This window comes from Bombus fervidus, chromosome 15 (assembly GCF_041682495.2).
Source record: "Bombus fervidus isolate BK054 chromosome 15, iyBomFerv1, whole genome shotgun sequence".
Classification (NCBI taxonomy): Eukaryota; Metazoa; Arthropoda; class Insecta; order Hymenoptera; family Apidae; genus Bombus; species Bombus fervidus.
In genome coordinates, this window is record NC_091531.1 from 2,830,546 (window position 1) to 2,855,186 (window position 24,641).

At 37.4% G+C, this 24,641-nt stretch overlaps 3 protein-coding genes and 1 long non-coding RNA gene across 16 annotated transcripts in view; 2 read left to right on the forward strand and 2 right to left on the reverse strand.

The window, feature by feature from the left end:
• The window catches only part of LOC139995150 (uncharacterized), a 58,304-nt gene extending 43,814 nt beyond the window's left edge, over window positions 1–14,490 (forward strand). For 7 of the 11 annotated variants that reach the window (XM_072018356.1, XM_072018357.1, XM_072018350.1 and 4 more), the window contains 2 exons: window positions 2,529–2,591; window positions 6,251–14,490. In XM_072018356.1, coding sequence (XP_071874457.1) covers window positions 2,529–2,591; window positions 6,251–6,339 — 152 coding nt within the window. In that variant the 3' untranslated portion in view covers window positions 6,340–14,490. Of the gene's footprint in view, window positions 1–2,528; window positions 2,592–2,927; window positions 4,995–6,250 lie in introns of those variants that run through there. The other 4 variants (XM_072018353.1, XM_072018359.1, XR_011801880.1 and 1 more) reach the window with 3 other exon arrangements.
• LOC139995185 (uncharacterized) lies at window positions 1,838–2,533 on the reverse strand. The gene is made up of 2 exons (XR_011801899.1): window positions 2,243–2,533; window positions 1,838–1,932 (listed from the first exon to the last, which is right to left on the reverse strand). It is a non-coding gene; the product is annotated as an uncharacterized lncRNA (long non-coding RNA).
• Window positions 13,618–20,748, reverse strand: Chic (profilin chickadee). Of its 3 annotated transcripts, none has more exons than XM_072018414.1 (3): window positions 20,536–20,748; window positions 16,999–17,280; window positions 13,618–15,738 (listed from the first exon to the last, which is right to left on the reverse strand). In XM_072018414.1, exons 1-2 carry the CDS (start codon window positions 20,644–20,646, stop codon window positions 17,011–17,013), a joined length of 381 nt encoding a protein of 126 aa, XP_071874515.1. In that variant the 5' UTR covers window positions 20,647–20,748; the 3' UTR covers window positions 13,618–15,738; window positions 16,999–17,010. The 3 variants fall into 3 exon arrangements, with proteins under 3 accessions (XP_071874515.1, XP_071874514.1, XP_071874513.1); XM_072018413.1 differs by having other exon boundaries at window positions 16,995–17,280; XM_072018412.1 differs by having other exon boundaries at window positions 17,011–17,280; window positions 20,536–20,743.
• A 605-nt stretch (window positions 20,749–21,353) lies between these two features.
• Window positions 21,354–24,627, forward strand: LOC139995153 (nucleolar protein 10). The gene is made up of 11 exons (XM_072018365.1): window positions 21,354–21,696; window positions 21,776–21,821; window positions 21,908–22,122; window positions 22,222–22,358; window positions 22,449–22,661; window positions 22,748–22,976; window positions 23,062–23,481; window positions 23,561–23,849; window positions 23,919–24,156; window positions 24,272–24,368; window positions 24,458–24,627. Exons 1-11 carry the CDS (start codon window positions 21,631–21,633, stop codon window positions 24,554–24,556), a joined length of 2,049 nt encoding a protein of 682 aa, XP_071874466.1. The 5' UTR covers window positions 21,354–21,630; the 3' UTR covers window positions 24,557–24,627.
• The last annotated feature ends 14 nt before the right edge of the window (window positions 24,628–24,641 follow it).

Here is a 24,641-nt window from a genome sequence, read left to right on the forward strand (position 1 = left end):
AAAATTTTATGTGCTATGTTATTTATGTATGTTCTATGTTAACGCGATGAGTAGACTGCAAATATTTATTCAAAGTCATGTTTATGAAATGTGTTTCGTCTATTAAATATTAAAAGGTGTACTGTCACGTGCATTCTGTATATTTTCCTACATTTAAACTTCCTATAAATTCGTATACTTTGATATTTTATATATTTTATCTCTTTTATACTTTAAATATATATATTTGTGTATTGTATGTATTCTGTATACTTTTGTACATTTAAACTTTTCAAACATACACATACTTCGATATTTTCTATATTTTTGCATTCTCTACGTTATATGTATTCCGTGCATCCTGTAAATCTCGCATAAGCGCACAGAAATCCGCAGTGCAATCGCAAGGAAAGTTACAGTAGGCGAAAGATGGGAAAAGAAAAGCGAGAGAGAACGTCGTTTCGGTTGTTCGGAAAATTATCGATCGATTCGAATATCGTGAACAAAATCACTCGTAGCACGAATGCCAAACCCATTCACTCTCGCTATCTTTGGCTCGCGACGAACATAAAATTGCAACTAGTGTCTGCATCTTCGAGGAGCAACTAAAAATACCGTATCACCACGATCGGCCGACTCCAAGCTCTTTGTTTCATTTCGATAGATCAGGTTTCTTTATTTTCATGGTTAAGCCATAAGTTGTCTGTTATCGTCTAGATTGTCACGTGCTAGATAATAATAACGACACTTAACCATGGCATTGAATAAGAACCCTAGACACGACCATGACCTCAATCGAAGGTAACTCATTCGTTTCTCGCGCTCTTTTCCTCTTTTACCCTTTTGCTCGTTTGTTCGTCGTCTCTCTGTTACTCTTTGTCATTCCCAAACAGCTATTGGTACAACTTCTTTCAAGTTATCTAATGGGATAATCGTAATAACGAACTAGTAATCAGAGAAAGAAATCCGTGGAAATGGAGTTTCGAAAAAATTGTACGGAGAGATCGAATTACATGTTTGTAGGCGCGTTTGTAAAATTTATAATCTAATATACCTGGTATCTCGGCTAAACGAATACCTGAATACCTGCGTTATCTACGATCGTATGAAAAAGCTTCTCAAGACGAAGTTAGATCTTATGAAGGGACTCGTGTAACGGTGAAAAGAATCTTTTCTCAGCTTCGTTCTTTTCCTTTTTTTCTCTTTCTCTTCTTCTCTTTTCAGAAAGGAAATTTCAAGGTCATCGGTATTTCCTAAATACAACTCTATATATATTTTTCACACTATGAATGTAATTTTTCATTCTCCGTGCAAAAGTGTTAAAGTATTTATGTTAGGAAATAAGGAATTTAAAAGATATTTCAATTTTAATTGAAATGTAGCGTATTAAAAGAAGAGAACAGAGACAAGAAGAGAAAACAGAAACGTAAGAGCTTTGTCTTTCACACGACCCGAAAGCGTTACAAAATTAGGATTAAAATATACAAATTTCAACCAGGCATTTCCAGACACAAATACTTGAATATCTTTGGATGGAAAATAAAGATGTCTTGAAATTTCGTGAAGAAATGACCTTGAGGAAAAATCCATTCGTTATATGTGTACCTTGAAACGGTTCAACTCTGTCTTGAGAAGATTCTTCATACGTATACACCTGTGAGTCAGATGTTTAGGTGATTTCCTTTGGCTAAAACGTACATATAATTCGTAGAACATTTAGAAAATTTGCGATGATATTTACAAGAGTTAGACGGTAAAAATAAAATTTCCGTGACGTTATTCCACGATACGAAGCAAATAGGACAGAAGCGTTGAATTGAAACGGCGTCTTCGGTAGAAACTGAAAACACAGATCGGCCAGGCTTCCCAACAATTTTATTTCCAATCGTCGCGTCGTTTACAAAGTTAAAGCTGTTGGCAAAGATCTCGCGTCCTGTCATCCAAAGCTAGCCGCTGAAACAAGATATGGAGAGGTTATTATTATCCTGCCAGAAATAGAGTGGCGAACGTATATACCGGTGGTTATTACTGGTGGCCGAATAAACTCTGGATGGAAAGGGAGCAAAGTACTTTGGTATGGCTTGGTTTAACGCTGAGACAATTTTAGAGAATTAAGAAGAAGTTGTGCGAAGCTGCGTAACTTTACATTTGCACGTTACTTTACGAATCGATAGATTCTACATGTAATCTGCTCGAAAGCAGCTTTAACTAGAAATGTTGCTCGCTAGGATCAGAGCGTGTCCTCGCTGTGTCGTGTTCTTACCTGGCATGCGGCAGCCGCTGGATTTTATTTGGTGAATTTTCAAGGGGAACACGCGCTGTACTCGAAGATTATCTGCAAATGTTGCTATACGAGTGATCTGGTACTCGCCTATGTCCTTCGTACGCGCGTTTCTCCTCCTCTTCCACGTTACACTTTTTAACTGCATTTATTTTTCGCTAGCTTTTGCGTAGTGATCTGTGGTTTCCCATTGCGTTCAGCCGTGCAATTCGAAAGAAAACAATGTTTTCCATTTTCTTAGACCAGAACTGGTTTTTGGCTGTTTCAGGAAGCGGCAGCAAGGATGGCAAAAGTGGAAAGGACAATGCATCACCGTGTGGCCCATACGCAGGTAAGTTCGCATTTTATATCCTCCTTTGCCATACTTTTACGATTGAAATAATACACATCGGTAATTGGAATCTGAAAAATTGTCAAGTTGCGAAGATTTTTTTTTTTTTTAGTGATGAGTTCAAGTCCAATAATTGATAGTTCACTTCATACGGTTCGAGTACTATACTCGTAACATGTAATAATTTATTCGTTGTTCTTGCCACAAGTATTCCATTTTCACAAGCTATTTTCCCACCTTGTGAGTACTCGAACGAATTAGAAGGAACGTTATCTGGTTTGCGTGACTTTTGTCTGTTCCTCAAAATTGAACAAATAATTCAAAGTTGTCGTACAGTTGGAAATGTAGGGAAAGCTACGACTAATCCAAATCCAGTGAAAGTTCTCTAGGACGAACATCCGTAGCGCTGACTTAAGTAATGAAAAAAAAGTCCCCTACTCTCGGTGTATCGGTTCCCGAGGGATCTGCTTGGAAGACTTAAAGCTGTAAGCTGAAAAACCCTTTATAAATAGAGTTTCGTTACTTTTTAAACAGACCATGCACGAATAGAGCGGTAAATGATGTTCCAATGCAAATTATGTTTCGTATTAAAGAGTATCGAAGCCGCTGGTCCAACAATAAAATACGATAATGAACCGAATAAAGTTCATCGTCATAAAATATGTAAAGTATGTATGTAAATAGAGTTCAAAAAGTGCAGCAAAGTCGATCCACGGTTTATAGTAAAACGAGACGGAGAGACGGAGAAAGAGAGGGAGAGACCAACGATAAGTGGAATAACTAATTGAAAACGAGGCGATAAAATAACAAAATCACTATTAAATCATCGTGATAAAAGAAAGCACTGTTATGATGGAATATTATTATGCAATAGCGAGATTAACAATTTGACAATCTGTGTAATTGTTCAAATTTCAATAGTTTCTCTTCGCATATAATTAAGAAGAATTGTTGATCCAAGTTTGGTGCCCTTCCTGTACCATACGATACGATTCGGTCATGTTCTATGCCACACGGATACTTATCCTTGTAAGTACTTGTTTGTAAGTTTTTTATTTTATCGCTGGTAGAGGGGCAACGTGGCTGTGTGTGTGCACACGCATACATCTTTGCACACGTAACATAACCGGTACACACATGGCATTCCAAAATATCCATTCCCTTTCCACCAGCAGTTTACCAATGTCCGCCTCTAGCCTGAACAGCCAACAGCAGTTCTATTAATATTCTTTGGTTATTTTTGAAAAAGCTCTTCTTACCAAGAGAAACAGAACGAAGGATAGAGAAGAACTTTATGTACAAGCCAAACAACGTTTCCTTCAATTTGCCTGTAAAGGTGCGAGCTGGATAAAATTCAAGCGTAAAAGAAACATGTAAATTGTGTCGATATTTGCTGATTGCTGACCTCCAAGAACGCCGGGAAAATATTCGTCTGATCGTTGCAAATTGATCAAGGAACAAATTGCTGGACGAACGTTTACGCTAAACGAGCGTAGGCGAGTCTCTATGTTCTATGGTCGTTTCGTCTAATCTTAACACTCTAAACAAAGACCTCGAGAAGTACCTTCATTGCCACGACACGATTTCTCGCCAGTAACAAGCAACATTGCTGTCAAGTTCGGATAGTTTGGCTAGTCAAGTAACAGAGATCATCAGACACACCCAACAATTTGCGTGTACTACGTGCGCTACGTAGCTGCACACTATCGGTATTGATCCATACGCACCGTTCTCTCATTCTCGCTCGCTTTATCCCTTTTCTCCGGCTCCTGGCATCGCAGAGATATGGCCTTCTTCTCACGATTTCTTATCAACAACGAATACAGAGATAGTGGCATGTGTGAATATTAACGTGGCTAACTGTATTCGTGAACCGACCGGGACACCGGGACAAGAGTTGAGAACTTGGACCGATATGATGGTAACCAGGAGAACTTTAAACATTACAGAGAGAAATAACAGAAGGATAGAATCGTTTCGTGCGGATACAATGGAGTTTGTATTTTCCGAATATGATATATTCTCGAGCGAGTTGGAGCGCATCGAGAGATGGAGGAAGAGTATCCGCCGTCGCGACGGTCATAGCTGGATTTTAACGTCCGCCGATTCGAAGGAAAGGCCGGAAAGGCCGTCGATTATTATGCAGGCGACAGACAATTGCCAACGCTTCCCCTATTAACATATAGCGAGAGTAAAAACGTGGCTGAAATACACGACGCAGTTGGTGCGTCGCTCCAGTACCAGCTTTGCTTGTACACTCAGATTTTAATAATCCAATGAGATAAACAAGTATACGTACTATAATATATAACACGCGACGATAGAAAATTCAATTACAAAGCGAGCAATTTTTATCGGTAAAGAAACGCGGATGATTTGGATGGGTGTCGGAGTAGCATGTAAGATAGAAAGAGTTTGGCCCACTGTCCACGAAACGTCGTTTCATAGACGCGTATTAGACGCGTTGAAGCTCGCGATAAGTACGCTTCCATGCAACGATCGTTGTAAAGTAACGTGCACCTAGTCATGAAATAGCAGCGAACCGTTTTCGTTGTTACGCGTTTTCATCATGACGATTGGCGTTAATATCGTCGAAAGCGAGCAGCGCGTTCTCTAGCTGTTACAAACTAATGTAGCGATATAGGATGAAAGCGTTTTTCTCGTTGCTCGATATTTTAACGACGGGACAAAACGTATCTCGCTGTACATTTGGCAGACTACTAACGCCAGCGTAGACGTATCGTCGTCACGTCTGCGCTCGTCTACACTGACAGGTATTGTCTGCGTTCATCGTCCGCCGACAGTCGACAAAAGATGTCAAACGCTGTTTAAGGGCAACGTCGTTTGTCCAACAGGCATCGGATGAGTCGAAGATGCGATGGAACAAGCGGGTTATTGAAATGTATCTTTGAAGAGATGTGACCATCGCCGACCCTAAAGTACAAAGAAAAGATTACTTTAAACCTTTTAAATGCTGACTATTAATAATCATTAATAAGTCAATAATAATGATAAACACTTACTTTACTTAGAATGTCCATTTGTAGAATTGGGCATCATGTAAATATAAATAATTAATTAATACGACGAGGAACAAATTTCGAAAGTGTCATAACATATTGATTAATGTATTTGTTAACGTATTAAAAAATGTATAGTACAATTAAGAAAAATGAGAGATGACCTTTGTTCGTTACGACACATCCACGATACGGCGGTATGTGACTTGCGGTGATTTTGATTTTACTTTCTTTCTTGGCTCAACATTTTTTTCTTTTTTTTTTATTATTTAATTTGTACTTTACAATTTATCTAGCTGGACATTCGGTAAGTTTGTCTAGTCTTGGCTCAACGTAAAGTAGCAAACCGTGTGACGATCGTACAGCGGGATCGTTGCCTCCCAAAAGAGGTGAAAAGCTCATTCTGCTTACGTTTGATAGATGCATATCTGTCGACGAATGTGAATTGTCCGCGGATCTTGTGTCTAAGAACGGAAGACAGTTGCCGCAGGCGCAGAACATGTCTTCGGACAATCGTCTGTCAGTGTGGACTTGGCTTTATAATAGACTACGATTACGCTTCTATGAAGAGAAGCTTCGTGGACAGTGAGCCTACAGATGTATTAGGAGGGAAAGAGCCGCGTCATATTTTTGCTTCAGCTGCCGAATGCGGGGACGCGCCGAAGAAGAAAGGATTCTTCAAAGGTTTCTGGAAGAGGTCGCGTCATTATTCGCTGGAGAACCAATAGCCCAGGTTAGGCGGTAGGGTGACGAGCCAGCAACGACAGAGACAGGCGCCACGACAACAGCACCATTATCGACACCACGTCGCTACGAGCGCTTTGACACACAGTGCTTGCTGTTGCATCGTCCAGTAACCTCGGTGCTGCTTCGTGGTAGATGCAGCGACAAGGTTCGCGTTCCTTCGTCCATTTCATCGAGCTTTTATTCCGCCCGATCGGTGGTCTCCGAGTCCAACAAGCTACGTCAGCCCGTGGGTAAAATCTTTTTGCGTATTAATTACGTTTCTCTGTCCCTCCTTATTTCCTTTTTCTCAAACACTCTCTGGCTATTCGGCTAAAAGATTTTCTTTCCATTCCTTCCGTTTCTCGTTACATCTGGTCGTATGCGGTAATTAGATTGTTTCGTAAATTATGCTAAGAGCAGCAAAGGGCGGGTTCTATACGAAAAATAAGCCGAAAATGTAGAATGATGTATTTTGATTTAAAGCCTTGTTTGTCTATTCTGCTTGACGCAATGCGATAAATATAAATCCAAGTAGGAGTATTAGTATGCAGCGAGATCCTTCAGGTCGAAACATAGACAACCTTGCAGAGCTCCTTGTATTTTTAATGCGTCTATCTTTAATTTCAACAGCAAAGAAACGCTTTCAAACTGTTTCAAGACAATCCGTAGCTTCATAGAGCAAGAAGAAATTAATTGGATGGAGGATTAGCCAAAATGTGTGTTAGAATTAAGGCCGCATGCGTTATAAATATATTTTAATTAATTAAACTCAAATTCTCCAAAGATCGAATAAATAGAGCTTCTGAAAAACAAAAGAACGGTGTTCTACGTTTTCAACTTATTTTGTCGCATAGAATCGTCACTTGCTTGTTGGTCTTGCTTGTCTCGATGTCGAGGTTGTACCATCAATTACAAGATAACCTGCAAATGAGATTACGCTACGTTACGTTTTCGTTACCATATTAAATCGTTTCGTTCCTCTCGCACAGCTCGTTTGCTCGTGCGAGCGCGTTGCTCGAAAGCGCGAAGCGGAATAGAAGCAACGAGGCAAAGTGCTGCGCGAATCGTGTCGATTTCGTCACCAGCTGGCGTTGTTCGAATCATTCGAGCAGGTCATGAATCGACTTTTGCTAAATCGAATCTAAATCGAACTTCAGTCGTGTAAACAACATGAAGTACGCGATATAAGAAAGGATTCGAGCAACGACACAGCGGCAGCAGTTGATCCGTTGACTCGTTCGTTTACTCTATTTATTTCTATTTCTTGAAACGCATAGAAAAAGAAAACCTACACAACACACCACTATATAGCAAGATTTTTCAATGGTAAGATGGTTCGAGTTTGCTCGCAAGGCGTGTATACACGCTGAGTTTCACGTCACGAGCAGTTAAACGTTCGATAGTTTTTCCACTCGAGAGGTAAATTGCAAGCTTTGTACGGCTTAACCTAATTGTTAGATGGATTTCGATTAAACGGAACTTTTACTTTACAGAGGTAACAGCACCGATTAAGTCTTACGACTTATTATTAATATCATCGGGGGTGGAAGGTTAGATCAGAGTCGATTGGAATGGGCAACTGCTTGATTAGTAAATGCCAAAAAGTACACGGTAATCGGCTTTCCAATTGACGGACTCGATCGATAATCGACGATCGTTGCGATTGATCGACGGGTTGCGACCGATCGCGTGCATCAGAACACCATAGGCGTTTCTGTCCCATCATCTTCCTTGTGTGTATCCGACACGCCAGCACGTTTATATAGAGCGAGCAAATAAACTATAAGTTATCAAGTATTCGAGTACTCGGTTATCTAAATACGTGTACTTTAGACGGTGTTTATTACTCGCGTATTATGGCAGAGGCAATAGAGAGAAAGAAGAAAAACGCACGGAGGGACGAATGCGTGCGGAATCATGACCATGTAAAAAGCAATCACATTGTATTTACTATACGTATTTATTGTTATTCGAGCAATTTGTAATTATACCAACGAAACGTTCCCTCTAGTTTCAACGTTACCATATAAATAACTATTTTTATTACGGCAATTCATTACCTGTATCATCATCATCATCGTCATCATCATCATCATCGTCATCATCATCATCATCACCATCATCACCACCACCACCATTGTTGTCATCCTCGTCGTTATTTATTTCTCATTTCTGTTGTTAAGTTGGTATGTACGAAATATGCCGTCCCGCCAAATAAGGTTTTAATCAATATATTTATACGATTCAATGCTCTGTCTTAATGATTAATTAATATCATTATTTCAAGTTTATAAGAATTAACTTCTTTTTCAGTAATTTACGCATTGGAAGATTGCAAGATGGGATAAAAGTTGTGTTTAACTTTACCAAATACTAAATGTTGGTTTTCAGCAACTTTCGTGCCATTTTTTTTTTTTTTAATTTAAGCCCATAAAAAATTACACAAACTTTCTGGCTATCTAGAAGTAATAATAAACTTTTGGTATATTTATTATAAATCTTCTAACATGAAAAATTACGCTAAACATACGTGATTTATGGCAAATTTTATAATATGTTTGATAATTGACAATAGATCAAAATTGAATGGATGCTGTTAGAGCGCCAAATTTGAATTGGAAGAAACGACATTTCATACGCACCAACTTAATACACATAATTAGTACCAATAACCACTTTCGTCGCCACAATCGTTGCCACTGTGTTTATTTATATCTTTTCCTCCTTTATTATCATAATTTTTCCCTTTTAGTCGCCTTTCACGGCACGCAGGGATTGCATATCTGGGCCTATCGAGTTCCTGGACCTAAAAGGACTTACTATTGTAATATTAATATTATTATTGCTATTTATTTGAATTATTATCGTAGGGTTGTTGTTACGATCATTGTTATTACCATTGTTAATCCTGAAACGCTATCACCAAAATGATAATGCTTATGCAGAGAACGTTGAAACACGCAAGTGAAACGCAAGAGACGATAAATGCGTTATTGTTACGGAACGGTAACCAGTGTTATCTAGAACTAGCGGTTGAATTACTTACTTACTTGCTTACTTACTCAATTACTATTATCGATAATCCTCTATTTGTATGATATATAGAAGGAAGGCGAATTAAGATTATATAGCCAGTAATGTAACAAAATGGTCACGATAATAACGATAATTCTTGCGAAAATTACATCTAGTAGAGAATTGGAAAATTCGATATAGGATGTAGCAGACGATATTCTCCTCTCGAATTATCGACAAAGTCGATTCCAATCGGAAAATCGCTTGAATGCCAAAGATTGCCTTCGCAATATATCGCCAACTCGGCCAACGCATACAAACATATAGAGAATCACATTTCTTGGTATTCGTTCGACTTTCATTTTACTTCGATTCTTTATACAATTTTGTACGAACCTCAAAGTGCAAATTTTAGTCGATCAATCGAACGAACAATCGTTCCCCTTTCTCTTTCATTTCCTAGTTCCTTTTCCTTTCCTCGTTTCAAGCGCCAACCAAACGCAACAACGTGAATTTCTTCATCGTGGTCGTGGTCGTTATCGTTGTCGTCCTTCGAAATACGCGGAAACAGAATTTCCCTATGAATCGTGTTCATTGTGGAAACGTGTTTGCGCGTCATTTCACTTTGCAGGTTATTTAAAACGTATTTTAAATAATCGTATCGTTCGCGGCTTGTTCGATATATCGAATACGGCGGAAGTCGTTGGAACGATTACGAGGGCGATAACACGAGCACGTGACTTAAAAGAATGCTGGAATTTCAAGGAAGAGGAAAGAAGAAATAAGACAGAAGAAAACGAAAGAAAGAAAGAAAATTGGCAAATGTCGCTAGGCCGCAACATAGGTTATGATACTGCTTTTTTCGCCCTGCGTGATATATTTATTTATTTTAACGCGGTTTTATTACACACTCTATGTATAGTGACACTTGTAAATAACGATCGCGAATCATAAGGATACGTGACAAAGGAACGTAAGAAGAGAGCAACTGTTCCGCGATCTTTTCGCCGCGAAAAGATCGAGCTAGGACTGTGAGAACGATGGGCATTCGAGATACGCATCGGCCGCGTGCTAGTTGTTGCTACCGCTGCTGTTGCTGCTATTGCTGTTACCGTTGCTACTGTTACTAAGTACTACAGTTACAAAACCCGAGGGCACGCTGGCCGCTTTGTCGCACATTCGTTGACATGCATGCACACCTATCTAATAAGATAACTTAAAAGGTAATCTAATAAAGGTTAATGCTACTTAAACTTAATGCCATTTAAACGAACGTTTGTAAAGCAATCTTCGTCCCAGCGTTGCGCGGTATGCTATATCTCATTTCACGTACACGCGTGTACGTGTTCAATCACTTTTTTCAACGGTGTCTTCTGTTCTCTTCGTCATCTTCCATCATTTTCTTCTTTTTCGTCTTCTTCTTCCTCTTCTTGTTTGCTTCTGCCCCTGCCCCTGTTCTCTCCCTTTCTCCCTCTTATCTACGATTTCAACAAAACAACCGTTGTTTCCCTCGAACGGGTAGTATCGTGAAATAATCACTGCTAGCCGGTGGAGACCCCATTTGGAAAGGAGAGAAGCACCGAAATGCCTAAACTTTCTTGACAAACAGCCAAGAACAGATAGAACGAAGAACGAGAGGAAAGATGGATTTCTTCGGAAGAAAATTTCGAATAATTCGAAACGAGTCGAGGGACTCGTTCGTGTTTCTCGTGTTAAATATGCGTTAAATACGAAGGAAAAATGTGCACGATACTCGTGTAATACAGATCATGAACATTTTAATCCCGGTAACAGGTGAGACATTTCGAAAGTTAAGTATCGAAACATTGTCACCCGTATTTAACGTTTTTCACATGTGTTCTGAACATGATTGTATTCGAGAAATTCCAATACATCACCGAATAGAATAAGAGACGCACACCGTGCACGCTAAAGCCAAGTTATCGATGTTGCCGGGCATGTAATACGATACGATATTCGTGTACGCCATTATCAAATCCACTGTTGTTTAACTAGCCACGATGTTAAGACCGGTTCGTTGGGCGCATCGTTTCTTCTAGTCTTTGTCTCCCTGAATGAAAACGAGCGTGTACAAGTTGGGAAAAAACGGGTCAAAAGCGGAGACAAACTCGGGTAAATAAAATGTGTATGCTTCGCGTAGTTTTAACGATTTGTAGATTACACAGAGTAGATGGACAATGCCTGTGAAAGGACTCTAACGCAAACGAGGAGAACATTTTAGTACAAATTCGATAGCTTTATCGTTTTCATCGTTGGAAGAACAAGAATTAAAGGTACTAAAAAAAAGAAAAAATAAAAAAGATGATATGGCAATAAGTGAGTAGCGCAAATGCACGAACGCAGGATTACGAATGCACGATTAGGAAAGTCATTCGACGAAATCAAGCGCTCGACGCCTCGGTACTAATATCGACGACATTTCGTGAATTACGATCCAAGTCTTTCCTTCGATTCCGTATATACGTAACATTTATCCGAGACCATCCGTTCGTTTGTATCTTATATATATATATATATAGATATATATATATAATTGTTCTCTCCACCGCAAAAGGCTTGCGCCTCTCATTCTGATCTCTCTAGTCGTTATTTATGACAGAAAGAGATTTGGAGAATCATCCAATTATTTACTCTGAGATGCGAATCGAATAAATTTCGCGAGAACGATCTAAAAATAGTAGGCTATAAAGCGTTGATTGATAGAAAATATAAAAGGTGTGGCGATCCTGGTCGCTGTAATTAGAAGTAATGTTTTTTAAGATGAAACAAAATCAGTGCGAGTAAGCGAGAGCGATTTTTATGTAAATTTTCTTGATAATTTTGTAAAAAGTTTTATTTAATCTTCTAATCTACCAATAAATTAAATAACGGTTTATAAATTAAGATGAACCGATATTATATATATATATACACACACACACACGTATGCATGTATACGTATACGATATGCAGGTTATCCCATTCTCCGATTTTTTTTGGAATAAGAACGTTTAGTAAGATAAACAACATCAAAGGCTTCACGAGTTAGAACACCAAAATAGACATTTTCTTCGGTACATAACTATTTGTTTCCTCCTTCCTTTCTTTTTTATTTTTTTTTTTTTTTTTAATAAAATCAACAAAATACGATCGAAGAACTGCGTGTTTACAGGAAATTAATTTTATTAAATAAAAAATAAGCAAAATTTCAGTACTATCGAGTACCATGGTTCGAAAGTAAAAATAACATTTACTCCCTTGTATGCTTGGTGGCTTTGATGCCGTTTATTGCAATAAACGATTTGTTTTTCACGCTTGATTTACAGGAACCTCTTCCCTTTCACTATAGCTCTTCAGCCAACTCCTTTAAAAAATCGGGAAAATAATGAAACACGCTGTGTATATGCACTACATGAGAAACCTCTATTCCACGTACAGGTAAGTGTAATTTCCCAATAATGTATGTTAAATAGTATCAATTTGAAATAAGAATAAACGCGTCCAAAAGCCGAGAACCGGAAGTTACATACGCGTGATTTAATCTTATCCTTGGTCGCGGAAGAACGCGGTTTTTATCGTCTATTTATCACCGCGAGATATGCAGTTGTGAGGCATAGAATTCTACGATAATTTCTCTATTTTGAACGTTATTTGAATGAATGAAAACAAAAGGCGTTTCATTACACCGCTTTATACAAATTTATTGTTTCCTTAAACATTATTCGTGTGTCACGATTCTGAAGATTCTTCTTGTCGACATTTGCAAAAAAATCTTAAGAGCAAGTATATCGGCTTTACAAAGTTATATACCTAATTTTAACCAACCAAATGTAGCCCTCTCTTTCTCTCTCTCGCTCTCATGCGCACAGGCATCCCAGCGCGCGCGAGTCGACGCGCACGCAACACCCTCACTCACCCCCCTATCCCACCCGCATTTGCTTTCTATTTCTGCCTTTCTTGAACCATAAACGTCGACCATCTTCCGGTGTACATATTATTTTTTCAAAAAATCGAAAGTGGTTTTATCGGCCGTTGAGTTCGATCCAGTTTCGATAGGACACGAAAAATGTAGTAGTACGTATATATATATAATCGTCGCATCGTTGGTTTCGATATAACGAGAACGATTTTTTTTTCCCATAAAACGAAAGGATCTCAAAATATATATATTATATATATATGTGTATATATATATCCTTTTCCAAACAAAAAAGGAAAAGCTAAAAGCATGAGGCGGATGCGAATATTTCAACGACGCCTGGGAGTTACCTTTTTATTACAATTATTACTTCAATGTTTATTCCTTATTTTGTTATCAATAAAAATCGTTACATAGTAGTTTGGGTTGCTGCTTGACACCAGCCGAATCGACAAGCAACCAGTTATAATAATAATAGTAGCAGTAATATTACAGTAATAATAAATGATAGCGGTATCGTGTATTAGATGTATGTGTATGTGTGTGTGTGTGCATGCGCGCCTGTATACGACTGCGGGGATGTTCCTCTTGGTATAACTTATAGAAGACTGCGCTAGTCGAATGAGAAACGTTTACACGGCCAAGGAGAATTACGTTGCTCTTCCGAATATGTTTTAATATAAATCTAAATTTTTATTTTCATAGATTTGATTTTGTATTAGATCCACGTATCGAACGTAAGAGACTATCTTCGATTATAATCAGTTGCATTAGATAGGGAACACTGATTATATAAAAGAAGAAAGTAAAACTAAGATGTAAATCGAATAAATGAAGATATAAAAATTATAGAAAATCGAATTATATGTATATTCTTGTTCCGTGTATAGTTCTACCTTTCAACTTTCGCAATCGTGTTCGTGTTTTGTATGCATGCCACGCGCGCTTGAAAATGTCATATTTATATATTTATATTATCTTGGTGTACATCTTGCGACTCTTTTTCTCGTTCCAGTTCTCACCCCTGTCCCTCGCTCTCACTCTCTTTCTCTCTCTCTCTCTTTCTTTCTTTCTTTCTCTCTCTCTCTCTCTCTGTATTTCTTCCTCTTATCGATAAGTGACACATCCCCCGATTTGTTTTATTCTTCTTACACATAGCAATATTAAAGAGAGTAAATAGTTAAAAGGGTTGTATCGATCTGGATGGGGGAGGGAGAGGCCAGCCAGGATTACAATCAATCCACGCCTTTTCACCCCCTACCGCACGTTTGCCTGCATCGTCCGCACCGTCCTCTCACCGCCACCATTGCTGTCAACTGTCTCATCGACTGTAGCTTCACTTCGCTTTTTTATCATCTTGTTCCGTATCTATCATCGGTGTTATACCTCTGTCGCGCTCCCTTAAACATTTCCAGACACCGCTTCTCTTGTTTCCTCTTCGCGATTCTTCAATCCTTGAAATTAATTTTTTCATTCACATTCTACCTCCCCCTTTTCCCTTATTATTCTCACTCGCACGCTCACTCCCTCTCTTCCTAATTCGTTATTTACCTCTCGATCATTCGCTTCCTCTTTCACGCCCATTTCTCCATCTTCACCTCTTCTTCTATTCCATCAAACTTTCTCTAACGCTCGCACTCTCTCTCTTTCTCTCTCTCTCTCTCTCTCGCCGTCTCTAACATCCTTTCATTCTCTACAAAAAAGACTGTAAACCTAACACGCAATAGTTTACTATTATTTATTATCATTATTTCTTATACTTAATGCATGCGTCTCGTGTATTTTTGTCTCTCCGTCAACGAATCGACATAATACGATCGTTCGCAAATAAAAGATGCTTCTTTTCCCCCTCGTTTAATTCATCTCGGCTCACTGTATGTCATTATCACTTCTGAGGTAAATACTTATCTGTTGTTATGGTGCGTATAAATGTAAAACTGCATGGTGCTTGCGGTTCATAATTTTTCGTTTTATTATTCAATTGTAAAAAAGCGTTTTTTTCCTTTGTCTTCATCGAAGCTTTCGGAATTCCTGTCGTTATAGTACTGACATTATCTCGGTCGTGAATACACAAACGGACATAAAAACTCGAAACATGGGTGCTACGATGAAACGAAAACAATGAAAAGACCGCCCTTCATCGATTACAATTTGCGCGATCATTTTCCAAGTAAATGCTTAGGAGCTTTTTTCGGAAGTTATTACGCACACGTGAGCGCGTGCGTCTGTTCCCCGAACGTCGATCGGCCGAATCGAAGAGGAGAGAACGACGACTGGAATATGATAGCTGTGTTGCTGGTGTTGTTGCTGATGTAGTTGTTGCTCTTCATCGAATGTCGCGCGGCAAGCTTGCGGCAGTTCCGGCGCGACTCGTGCGGCATGACGCATTCCATTCGCTGTTCATTAAAATAATCGATCGTATCGTTTAATATTAATATTAGATATTTATGTTGGGTCCCAGAGGTTACTGAAACAAAAAGAAGAGTGGAAAACGTTCCGCTGTTAATTTGGTTGTACGAACACAATTAATTAGTTAGTGTGAAGGAAAAGAGAAAGAGTGGGGGAGGAAAGTGGAAAATAAAATCTACTTATTTTCATTTTTTCGATGCCATATAAATTTTTCAAGCGATAAAATATTAATATGCCAATCTATTTTTTTTTTTAAACGAGAAAGTCAGTTTTGTAAAAAAAAACCTATTTGTCACTTTTTATGCCCCATCCTCTATATAATTATGAATAGCGTCTTTCCCCCTTTTTTTTAAAAAAAAATTCAATAGTAAATGTAATGTTTTACATGTGATTAATTTCTATTCTATTTTCTCTATCTAGTTCATAGCTCTCAAACAAAGAACACACGTTCTCTGTTCTTTCGTTGGTAGAAAAAAGTACGTATTTGTCAGTGCTTCTCAGTGTGCGCGTGCGATCCGAGCACGAGGGACGCGCGCAAATCCGTGATTAGTCATCGTGGCAAACTGATACATCGAGCCAAAGCGGTCGACTGAAATTATGCGAGAGTGACTCACTTATGCATGTGTCATTTCGTACGCGCGTAACGAATATCTTTGAATTTCACCGTTCGTCTCGTTCGGCTGGAAAATTTTCAAAACTATGTAGCGTGTGGTTCATGCATTGAAAATATACACGTACAGTAGCCATCACGATACAAAGAGATTACGAAATTGGTCTGTAATCGACCGTCGACGCATTCGAGCGAACTAACCTATACCTAACAAGATAAGGTCCCGAAACATAAAGTAGTCAGGGTCGCATAAAAGGTATAACGTTAGCTTTGCTTCGATTCTCCCTACCAAAAAGTATGGAAATGCTGCTTATGATTCTGCGTGTCAACAATCGGCGCTGCTACTCTATGTTTTAATCTATCACCTCGACATAACCTATATCATGGTGACTACCGCACAGAGACGTGACAAAGATTTAATGTTTGACTACTAAATATGAGATTATAGAAGTGGCGAGGAGCGAGGATAGTGGTGATTAGTGATGTGATCTCGAAAAGTTCCTATCTACATTGTATATGTACGTGACGACAAATTCGAACCAGTTCAAACAGGATTCGAAGGTTAAAACTCTTGAAAGTTTTGATTCAGACTTGAATCTCAATTCGAATTGTTTCAGAGCCCATCGCTACTCGCCGTTATCCTTGCTCCTCGCTGCCCTACTATATTCGCAGCCTAAGGATACATATACTCGAATGATACATACGTACGTATATACCAACCTAATAGCCGCAGGACACAAGGTAGTCCCCGAGTTTTTCAACGACCGATGCGGCTTGCTGTGGCTGTATAGGGTCTTCGTAAAGAGAAACAACTACCGCTTGCGTCGTCTTCATGCAGTGGACGCCGACTTTGCCAAGCTTTGCCCTTATCACTCGATCCGTACCTGACAGGTAAATGTACCTGTTGCCGGCCAAGGTGACACCCGACGACGTCAGAATATCCTGCTCGTCGAATCCCTGGACCAATTTTGTCAACTCTTCTTTACTTACCTATGCACAGAAATTATTTTCATCTTCGTACAAAAGTCAATTTAAATCCATATTTAAATGATAGACAGTGCATAAGTATAGTCCTTCATTATGTGTCTCCCCTATACATAATATAACATAAATCCCCTATACAATGCAATGTAAATACGACTTATATAAATAGAAATTGATAGAATTCAATTTTACATAGTTTTGTCATTCCTGTTATCCATTAAAGTCATATATCAATACTTTTATGTATATCAGATATAAAAGTGAAGTTTAGCAATCATAACAAAATAGATTAATCGGTGTTCTTGCGATACCACTTGTATCAGATTATAGATACATAGAAAACATATCTCTATCTATAATCATTTTTGATAACGACTCGTGTCACCTTACAGAAAAATTGCACCGCGTGATACGCTTTTCTGATGCACGATGATCATCATATAAATGTTAAACCATTATCTTCATAATTCTTAACTATTTTTTTCGTTTTTTCAACGCGGTTAAGATTTAGAATTAAAAATATTTTTCTGGTATTTATATGGTAAACAGATGAGCGCTATGCGCGCGCATATGTGCTTATGCGTTTGTATGTGAATAATCATAGGATATTTAATAAAGTACCACTAACAGATAAAAGAACAATAAGGGGAGACACATTTAACAATCGTAATCGGATACGTTTATCGAACGTCAAGGTCGTCTGAAATTATCTTACATTAAATTGGGCAACGTTCGTAATCCTACCTTGCGCCAAAACCTATCGTAATTTCCATAAAGTATAATTACCGCGAGAAAGGATTCGCGCGCAACTGTGGCCGCACGTCGACGACCTCGTGACATTTTCGTGTTTAAAAATAACTCGAAACGGTAGTTTTGGATTTAAATTCAAAGTATCACTGTTATCTAGAACTCCATGATAATTTGTTAGTTTGTATAAAATGTCATTATTCATAGCAATCTAACCTCATTTTACCTCATAAATATAATTTAAATTATTTTCTTTTAACTTTTGCATTCGAGCTATTATCTACTCCACTCCGAATCTCTCGAAATATACTCGTGGAAAAATTTAACAAAATTCTGGTAGGTGCTCTGAGGGTAAAGTAGATTGCGAAGCATGAAAAGATGAAGCGTAGTGGCAGAATGGAAGAGCAAGATACCACGAAAAATTTTGGTCAGGCGCCAAAACGCCCATTTTGAGACTCCAGGTACGATACTGTGGAAGGTTGCTGCCCGGCCGGCATCGCCATTTTGGCATTCGTAGCCGGAAAGTGTGTGTGCGCGCGCGAGGCCACGGTGCAGCTGGCGACCTTTATCTATACGTTTCGCCGTCTTTCTTCGCGTAAAGCCTTTCTTCGAATCCAAGAAAGAACTGCTTTACCTTGTAACCAAACACGCTACGCTTTTGCATTGTCTTTCTTTCTCAGAAACTAAGACATAATTTTGCTGTTTCCAAATCATGCATATCGCCAAAATACTTCCATATATATCCCAGAACTCGAGATTATGCTTGCGAGTGAAAAGTAAAATTGTAAAAAAAAAATTAAATGTCTTGTCAATTGATTGACGAAACTGACAAGAGGAAGACTTTAGTATCCTTAGAAAAAAGATTCTATGATTGTATACGTATACGCAAAGAATATCTAGTAAAATTTATATGGGTTCCTCCCTTGTCGAAGAGAAACAACCTCTTTGTTCCAACTTTCTCAACATTTTTAAACCCTCGTCGTTTCATTTTGCTATTGCACACGCTAATTCGAGGTCCTTAGAATTTACCGACACGATTCACAAGAGCTTTTTAAATGCAACGCGGATGGCGCGTCGATCGACCTCAACTTTTCTAGAACTGTCTCCGATCGTTTTTTGTAACATTAAACAATTTTACTTGGGACATTAGTGAAAATAAAGAAAAGGAAGTATATAACAAAAAAAACTCTATTACTCGAATATAACAAGTTTCCAAGTAATAATTCTCGAAAATTCGAACTGCTCGAATATCCAAATCTCACGTATACAAAACAAAATCTTTATTTCATGTAAACTCTGCGTTTTTCTGTCATTTCGGCCGGGTATTGAAAAAACAGAAAGAGACAGAAAAAGCACAAAAGAGATAGGATACATCGAAATCGAACATGCACGTAGGCGTCACTGCGTACGTCTTTCGATAACAGAGGATAGCTTCCGAAGAAATGAGTCATCTTCGTAACGAATGCCATCAACGTTAAAATTTTCGTTCGCTTCGGGGCGAATACCAACGTAAGTGACGAGAAATGTCGAGAATGGAACAGCTTCGATAAGGAATAGAAGCCACTACCGACAATAGGAGCCACCATTTCCATGGGCGGCAGCGGCAACGTGCCCGGCAGGCAGCCATGTTAAACTTAGTCGAAAACCATTCAAGTTCGACCAGACAAAATTTTCTCTGGTGAAAATTGCCACACCCTACCCTGTTAGACCACCTTCATAACCGCACGAAACAAATTTTTCTTTTGAAATCTAGCCGGAGATAAATTCATTTGCTTATACAATGGTTAGTTTTCCCATCGATTCGAGAATTTATGCGATGTATCTACGACGACCGGTCCTCTGCTGCAGACATATTTGGGCGGTGGACGAAATACCTTGGGAAAATTTCCGATAAAAGCGAAAATCTCAATTATTGTTGATTGAACGGTAACGAGTTTCAACTATATCCGACAACTTAATCTCGAATATTACTCGATCTAACCGGCGTCGGTAACACGAGGGGATAACCATGCCGGGTCAACACGCGGAACTTCAACGATTTTTCCCATTTATTACGTACCCAAGGATACCTATTTCCTCGCTTTGGAAAAACAAAATATGCCGATGATTACGTGGCAATATCTTTTTCACGACAAAAATGTCTCTCTACACTGATCATGTTATTTCGCGAAATTCATTAAGATTCTACTGGAACGTATTAAACAAGAAACTTATTAGTAATACATAGTTAATCAATAGGCATAAAACTCTATCAGCAGTAAATACATACATTACGTGCTAATCACTAATATATAGCACTCTAGCCCGATATAAAGAAACTGAGAAAAATATTCGATACTGGATCAACTGAGGTGAACGATAACTAAGGAGAAGGGAGAAAAGATGAAAAATACGAAGTGCAAGTTACTGATATGATACGTTTAAATTTCTTTGAAGTATATTCAGTGCGTACTTTCCCTCTTGTCGGCTAGCTAATAATAAGCTTCCGAGGCGTTAGTCGAACGACATACTCACTTCGAAGCCTTCAGACTTTGCCCAAAGGTTGCCATCGTGTCCCGCGATTGCAGCTTTGGTAACACACCTAGACGCGAGCAGCTGCTTGTCAACGTAATCCTGCCAGCTCATTTTTTAACACAAGCGGCTCGACTCAATCGTTCACCACGCCACTAAAGACACAACCCGTCACTGACTGACTCTTCTCACGACTACCTATATGCGCTCAACGCCGGCCACACTTCTCTCTCGCCCCTCCGCTCCTCTCTTCGTGGTTAGCAGCGACCCCTCTCGGCCCCACCAGACTCTCCTTGCCTGATGATCGTGTTCTCCCCACTCTTGATAACCGGCCGGTAATTGACTACCGAAACCGAACAGTTCTGCCAACCTATAGATTCATCAATCGATATATTCAAATCCTCGATATTCGCGAAATTATATTCTTTTATCTCTTTAATTTTCCTTGTGCATTAGCTCATCGGATATTCGGTTATTTAATTTTAAAACTTTTCATTTAATTTCATTTTATTACTAATCTCTGTCGCGGAGAATGCCCAATATAAAATAACATGAAATACCCTAAATTTCAGTAATCTGACATAAATTAATGTAATATATAATCCAACAATACTATTTGAGGATTAAATTATACATTTTTGTTTCATCATTTCTAGTACTTTCATCATTTAAAAGAAAAATTTTCGTTTTCTACTCGAATGTACCATACTATATTTATACATATTATTGCATTCTATCGACTTTTCAAACTCTAATCTTACATACTTTTAAATAATTTTTTTTTATCAACAGAATAGCAATGGAAGTGCTTTTTAATTGCAAGTTCGTTAATTGGCATTCGCTTTAATAGTTTTCACACTTATACATAATAAAGAACATCGTGGCGACCTCTCTGTTTAAAGTATATACATACATATAACTAACTTACGTGCTAAGTATTTATATAAACGTTATACATGAATTTATGATCTCTTGAATTTATAAGAGAACTTCGGCACGTGTTCCGAGGTTTTGAATTTTAATTAATTATGAACAATATAAATTACAAATTTGATATACTTTAATATTGTTATATATATATATATCTGTTTTTCCAAAATGCAAGTATCTTGCCCGAATGATGTGAAAATATATAATCTAAGCGCTGGGAAGTCTCTTCCAGAGGTAAATATTTATTTGTTATATCAAATATCGTTCTATACATTTTAATAGTACTAATTTTTCATCGTTTAATTTTCGTCAGTGGTTATCCGAACGTAAAAGACGTAACTTATTGAAGAAAAATGTTGGTAAGTGAACTTTTCATAAACCTGTTACCTGTTATATAGTGATAAAATATAAATATTATATGTAAATCACAATATCATTTTGATAGACATTCGGCGTCGAATCGAACTTATTCAAGATTTTGATATGCCTGGTGTTAGTACTTCAATCAAAATATCAAACGATGGACAATATATATTAGCGACAGGTATATATAAGCCACGTGTAAAATGCTTTGATGTAAAGAATCTATCTTTAAAATTTGAAAGATGTTTTGATTCTGAAGTTGCTGCTTTTGACATATTATCAGATGATTATAGCAAAGTATGTAAATGTATTTATATTATTCATGTATTATCCATGTATTATCTATGTATTAAATATCTGGTAATTGAATTTATCATTTTATTCTTTACCTTTCAGCTAGTATTTCTACGCTATGACAGAGGCATAGAGTTCCATGTTGCTTATGGAAAATATTATGTAATGAGAGTACCTCGTTTTGGAAGGGATATAAAATATCATTATCCATCTTGTGATCTTTTTGTTGTGGGAGATAGGTCTGATACACATTCTTCTCATCAATGTAATCTTTATTTAAGATCTTAAATAGTCAAAATTTACTTTCATTAGCTTGCATTATGTTACAGTAGCGAGATTTACAGAATAAATCTTGAAAGAGGACAATTTTTGCAGTCTTTCTTGACAGAGGCACCATCCATAAATAAATGTGAAATAAATCCTGTACATCATCTTCTTACTGTTGGAACAGAAGAGGGAAAAGTAGAAGTGTGGGACCCTCGAGTTAGAAATAGAGTTGGTAGTTTGGACTGTGCTTTACATTGTGTTGGAGAAGATAATAAGTAAGTATGATAGTATACTGTAATGCAATCTACTGGCAAAAGTTCTTGATATTTTCACTTATGGTATTTACTTTATTATTATTTAGATTAGAAAAAGTTCCTGCGGTTACTAGTTTAAGATATCAAGGAGGTTTAACACTTGGAGTAGGTACATTGACTGGACAAATATTGTTATACGATATTCGTTCCAGTAAGCCATTTTTGGTCAAAGATCACATGTATGGGTTGCCTATTAAAAATATTGAATTCCATCAAACAATGGATATGGTTTATTCTATGGATAGTTCTATTGTGAAAATATGGGAAAAGAATAACGTGAGTAAAATTTATGAGTTGGTGGATAAGAAAGATGAATAATAATTGCAATCATCTTTGAATACTTTAAAACAACGTTTTACAGGGTAAATTGTACACATCCATAGAAGCCCAGCACGATTTTAATGATATGTGCGTTATACCAAACACTGGAATGCTTCTAATTGCCAATGAAAATACGAAAATGCAAACGTTTTACATCCCTTCCCTTGGCCCAGCTCCCCATTGGTGTAGTTTTCTAGATAATCTGACTGAAGAACTAGAAGAATTAAGTTACGATATTATTTATGATGATTATAAATTTGTAACTGAAAAAGAGTTAGAAGAATTAAGCCTTTCGCACTTGAAAGGCACTAACCTCCTTAGAGCTTATATGCATGGCTACTTTATGGATATTCGATTGTATAAGAAAGCAAGAGATGTAATGAAACCATTTGAATTCGAACAATATAAGAAAAAGAAAATTCAGCAAAAAGTGGAAGAAACTCGCGGTAGTAGAGTACAGGTATTAAATATTTTATTACTCTATAGCGTTATCTACGGAATATCATACATTTTTCATCTATATTTATCTGTATTTGTAGATTCAAAAAATGCCGAGTGTAAATAAAGAACTTGCATTAAAGTTGATGGATGACGAAACAAATGCGAAGAAAAAGAAAAATGTTTCTTCCAATCTTCTAACAGATGAACGTTTCAAACAACTGTTTACTAATCCAGATTTTCAAGTGGACAAAAATTCGGCAGAGTATACGTTGTTAAATCCCGTTATCTCACAACTTAGTAAGAGTAAAGCAAAGAAGTTAAAAGCCAAGTTTGAAAAAGAAATGGAAGAAGAGATGGAAATTGATGCAATGGGAGACGAACATCATGGTTGTACAAATATTTATATATATATATATATATGTTGAATTAACTTGATAATGAGACTTATACTTTCAGATAATAGTTCAGATGAAAGCTTTATTCATGATGATAGTAGTTCAGAAGATGAGAAACAATGGGTTAAAGAAATGAAAAATCAATACCGGTTGATAAAAAAGAACGAAAGACAAATGCAAGAGAATGATGAAAGCGTGACAAATGATGACGAACGTATTCAGAATGAACCTCAATTCTATGAAATCAAAGAGAATGTAGAATTTAAAGATGCAAGACCGGTGGCAAAGAAACAAAGCAAGTGCGTATTGTTATGTATATGGATAGTTGAAAAATATCGACACGTAAATCTACTTCTACGAATTTATTTTCGTATCTTTTTTTATTGTTATCATCGTTTTGATTAATTGTTTTAGAGCTACTTTAGGAGAGAGATTGAAAAGAAATGAAAATGAGGGTCTTAAAATTTCTAGTTCACGTGGTAACAGAGAAATGACTTTCCCCATTGAAAAGGTACACATATGTTATAAACGTTACACGTGACATATACAATGTATATAACATGTATATGCTTATATCCATATATGTATATTTATTTACAGAAACAGATAAAGCGAAGAAAATTACTGGTGAAGAGACATGAAAAGGAATATAAACATCTACTAAGACCAGCAGGAAATTTAACTAAAAGAAAATATTAATATTTATCATTGTATTTAATTTGTTAAATGTTAGGTAATTTTTTTTTAGAATAAAAAATATTTTTACATCATCTATTATTTTGTT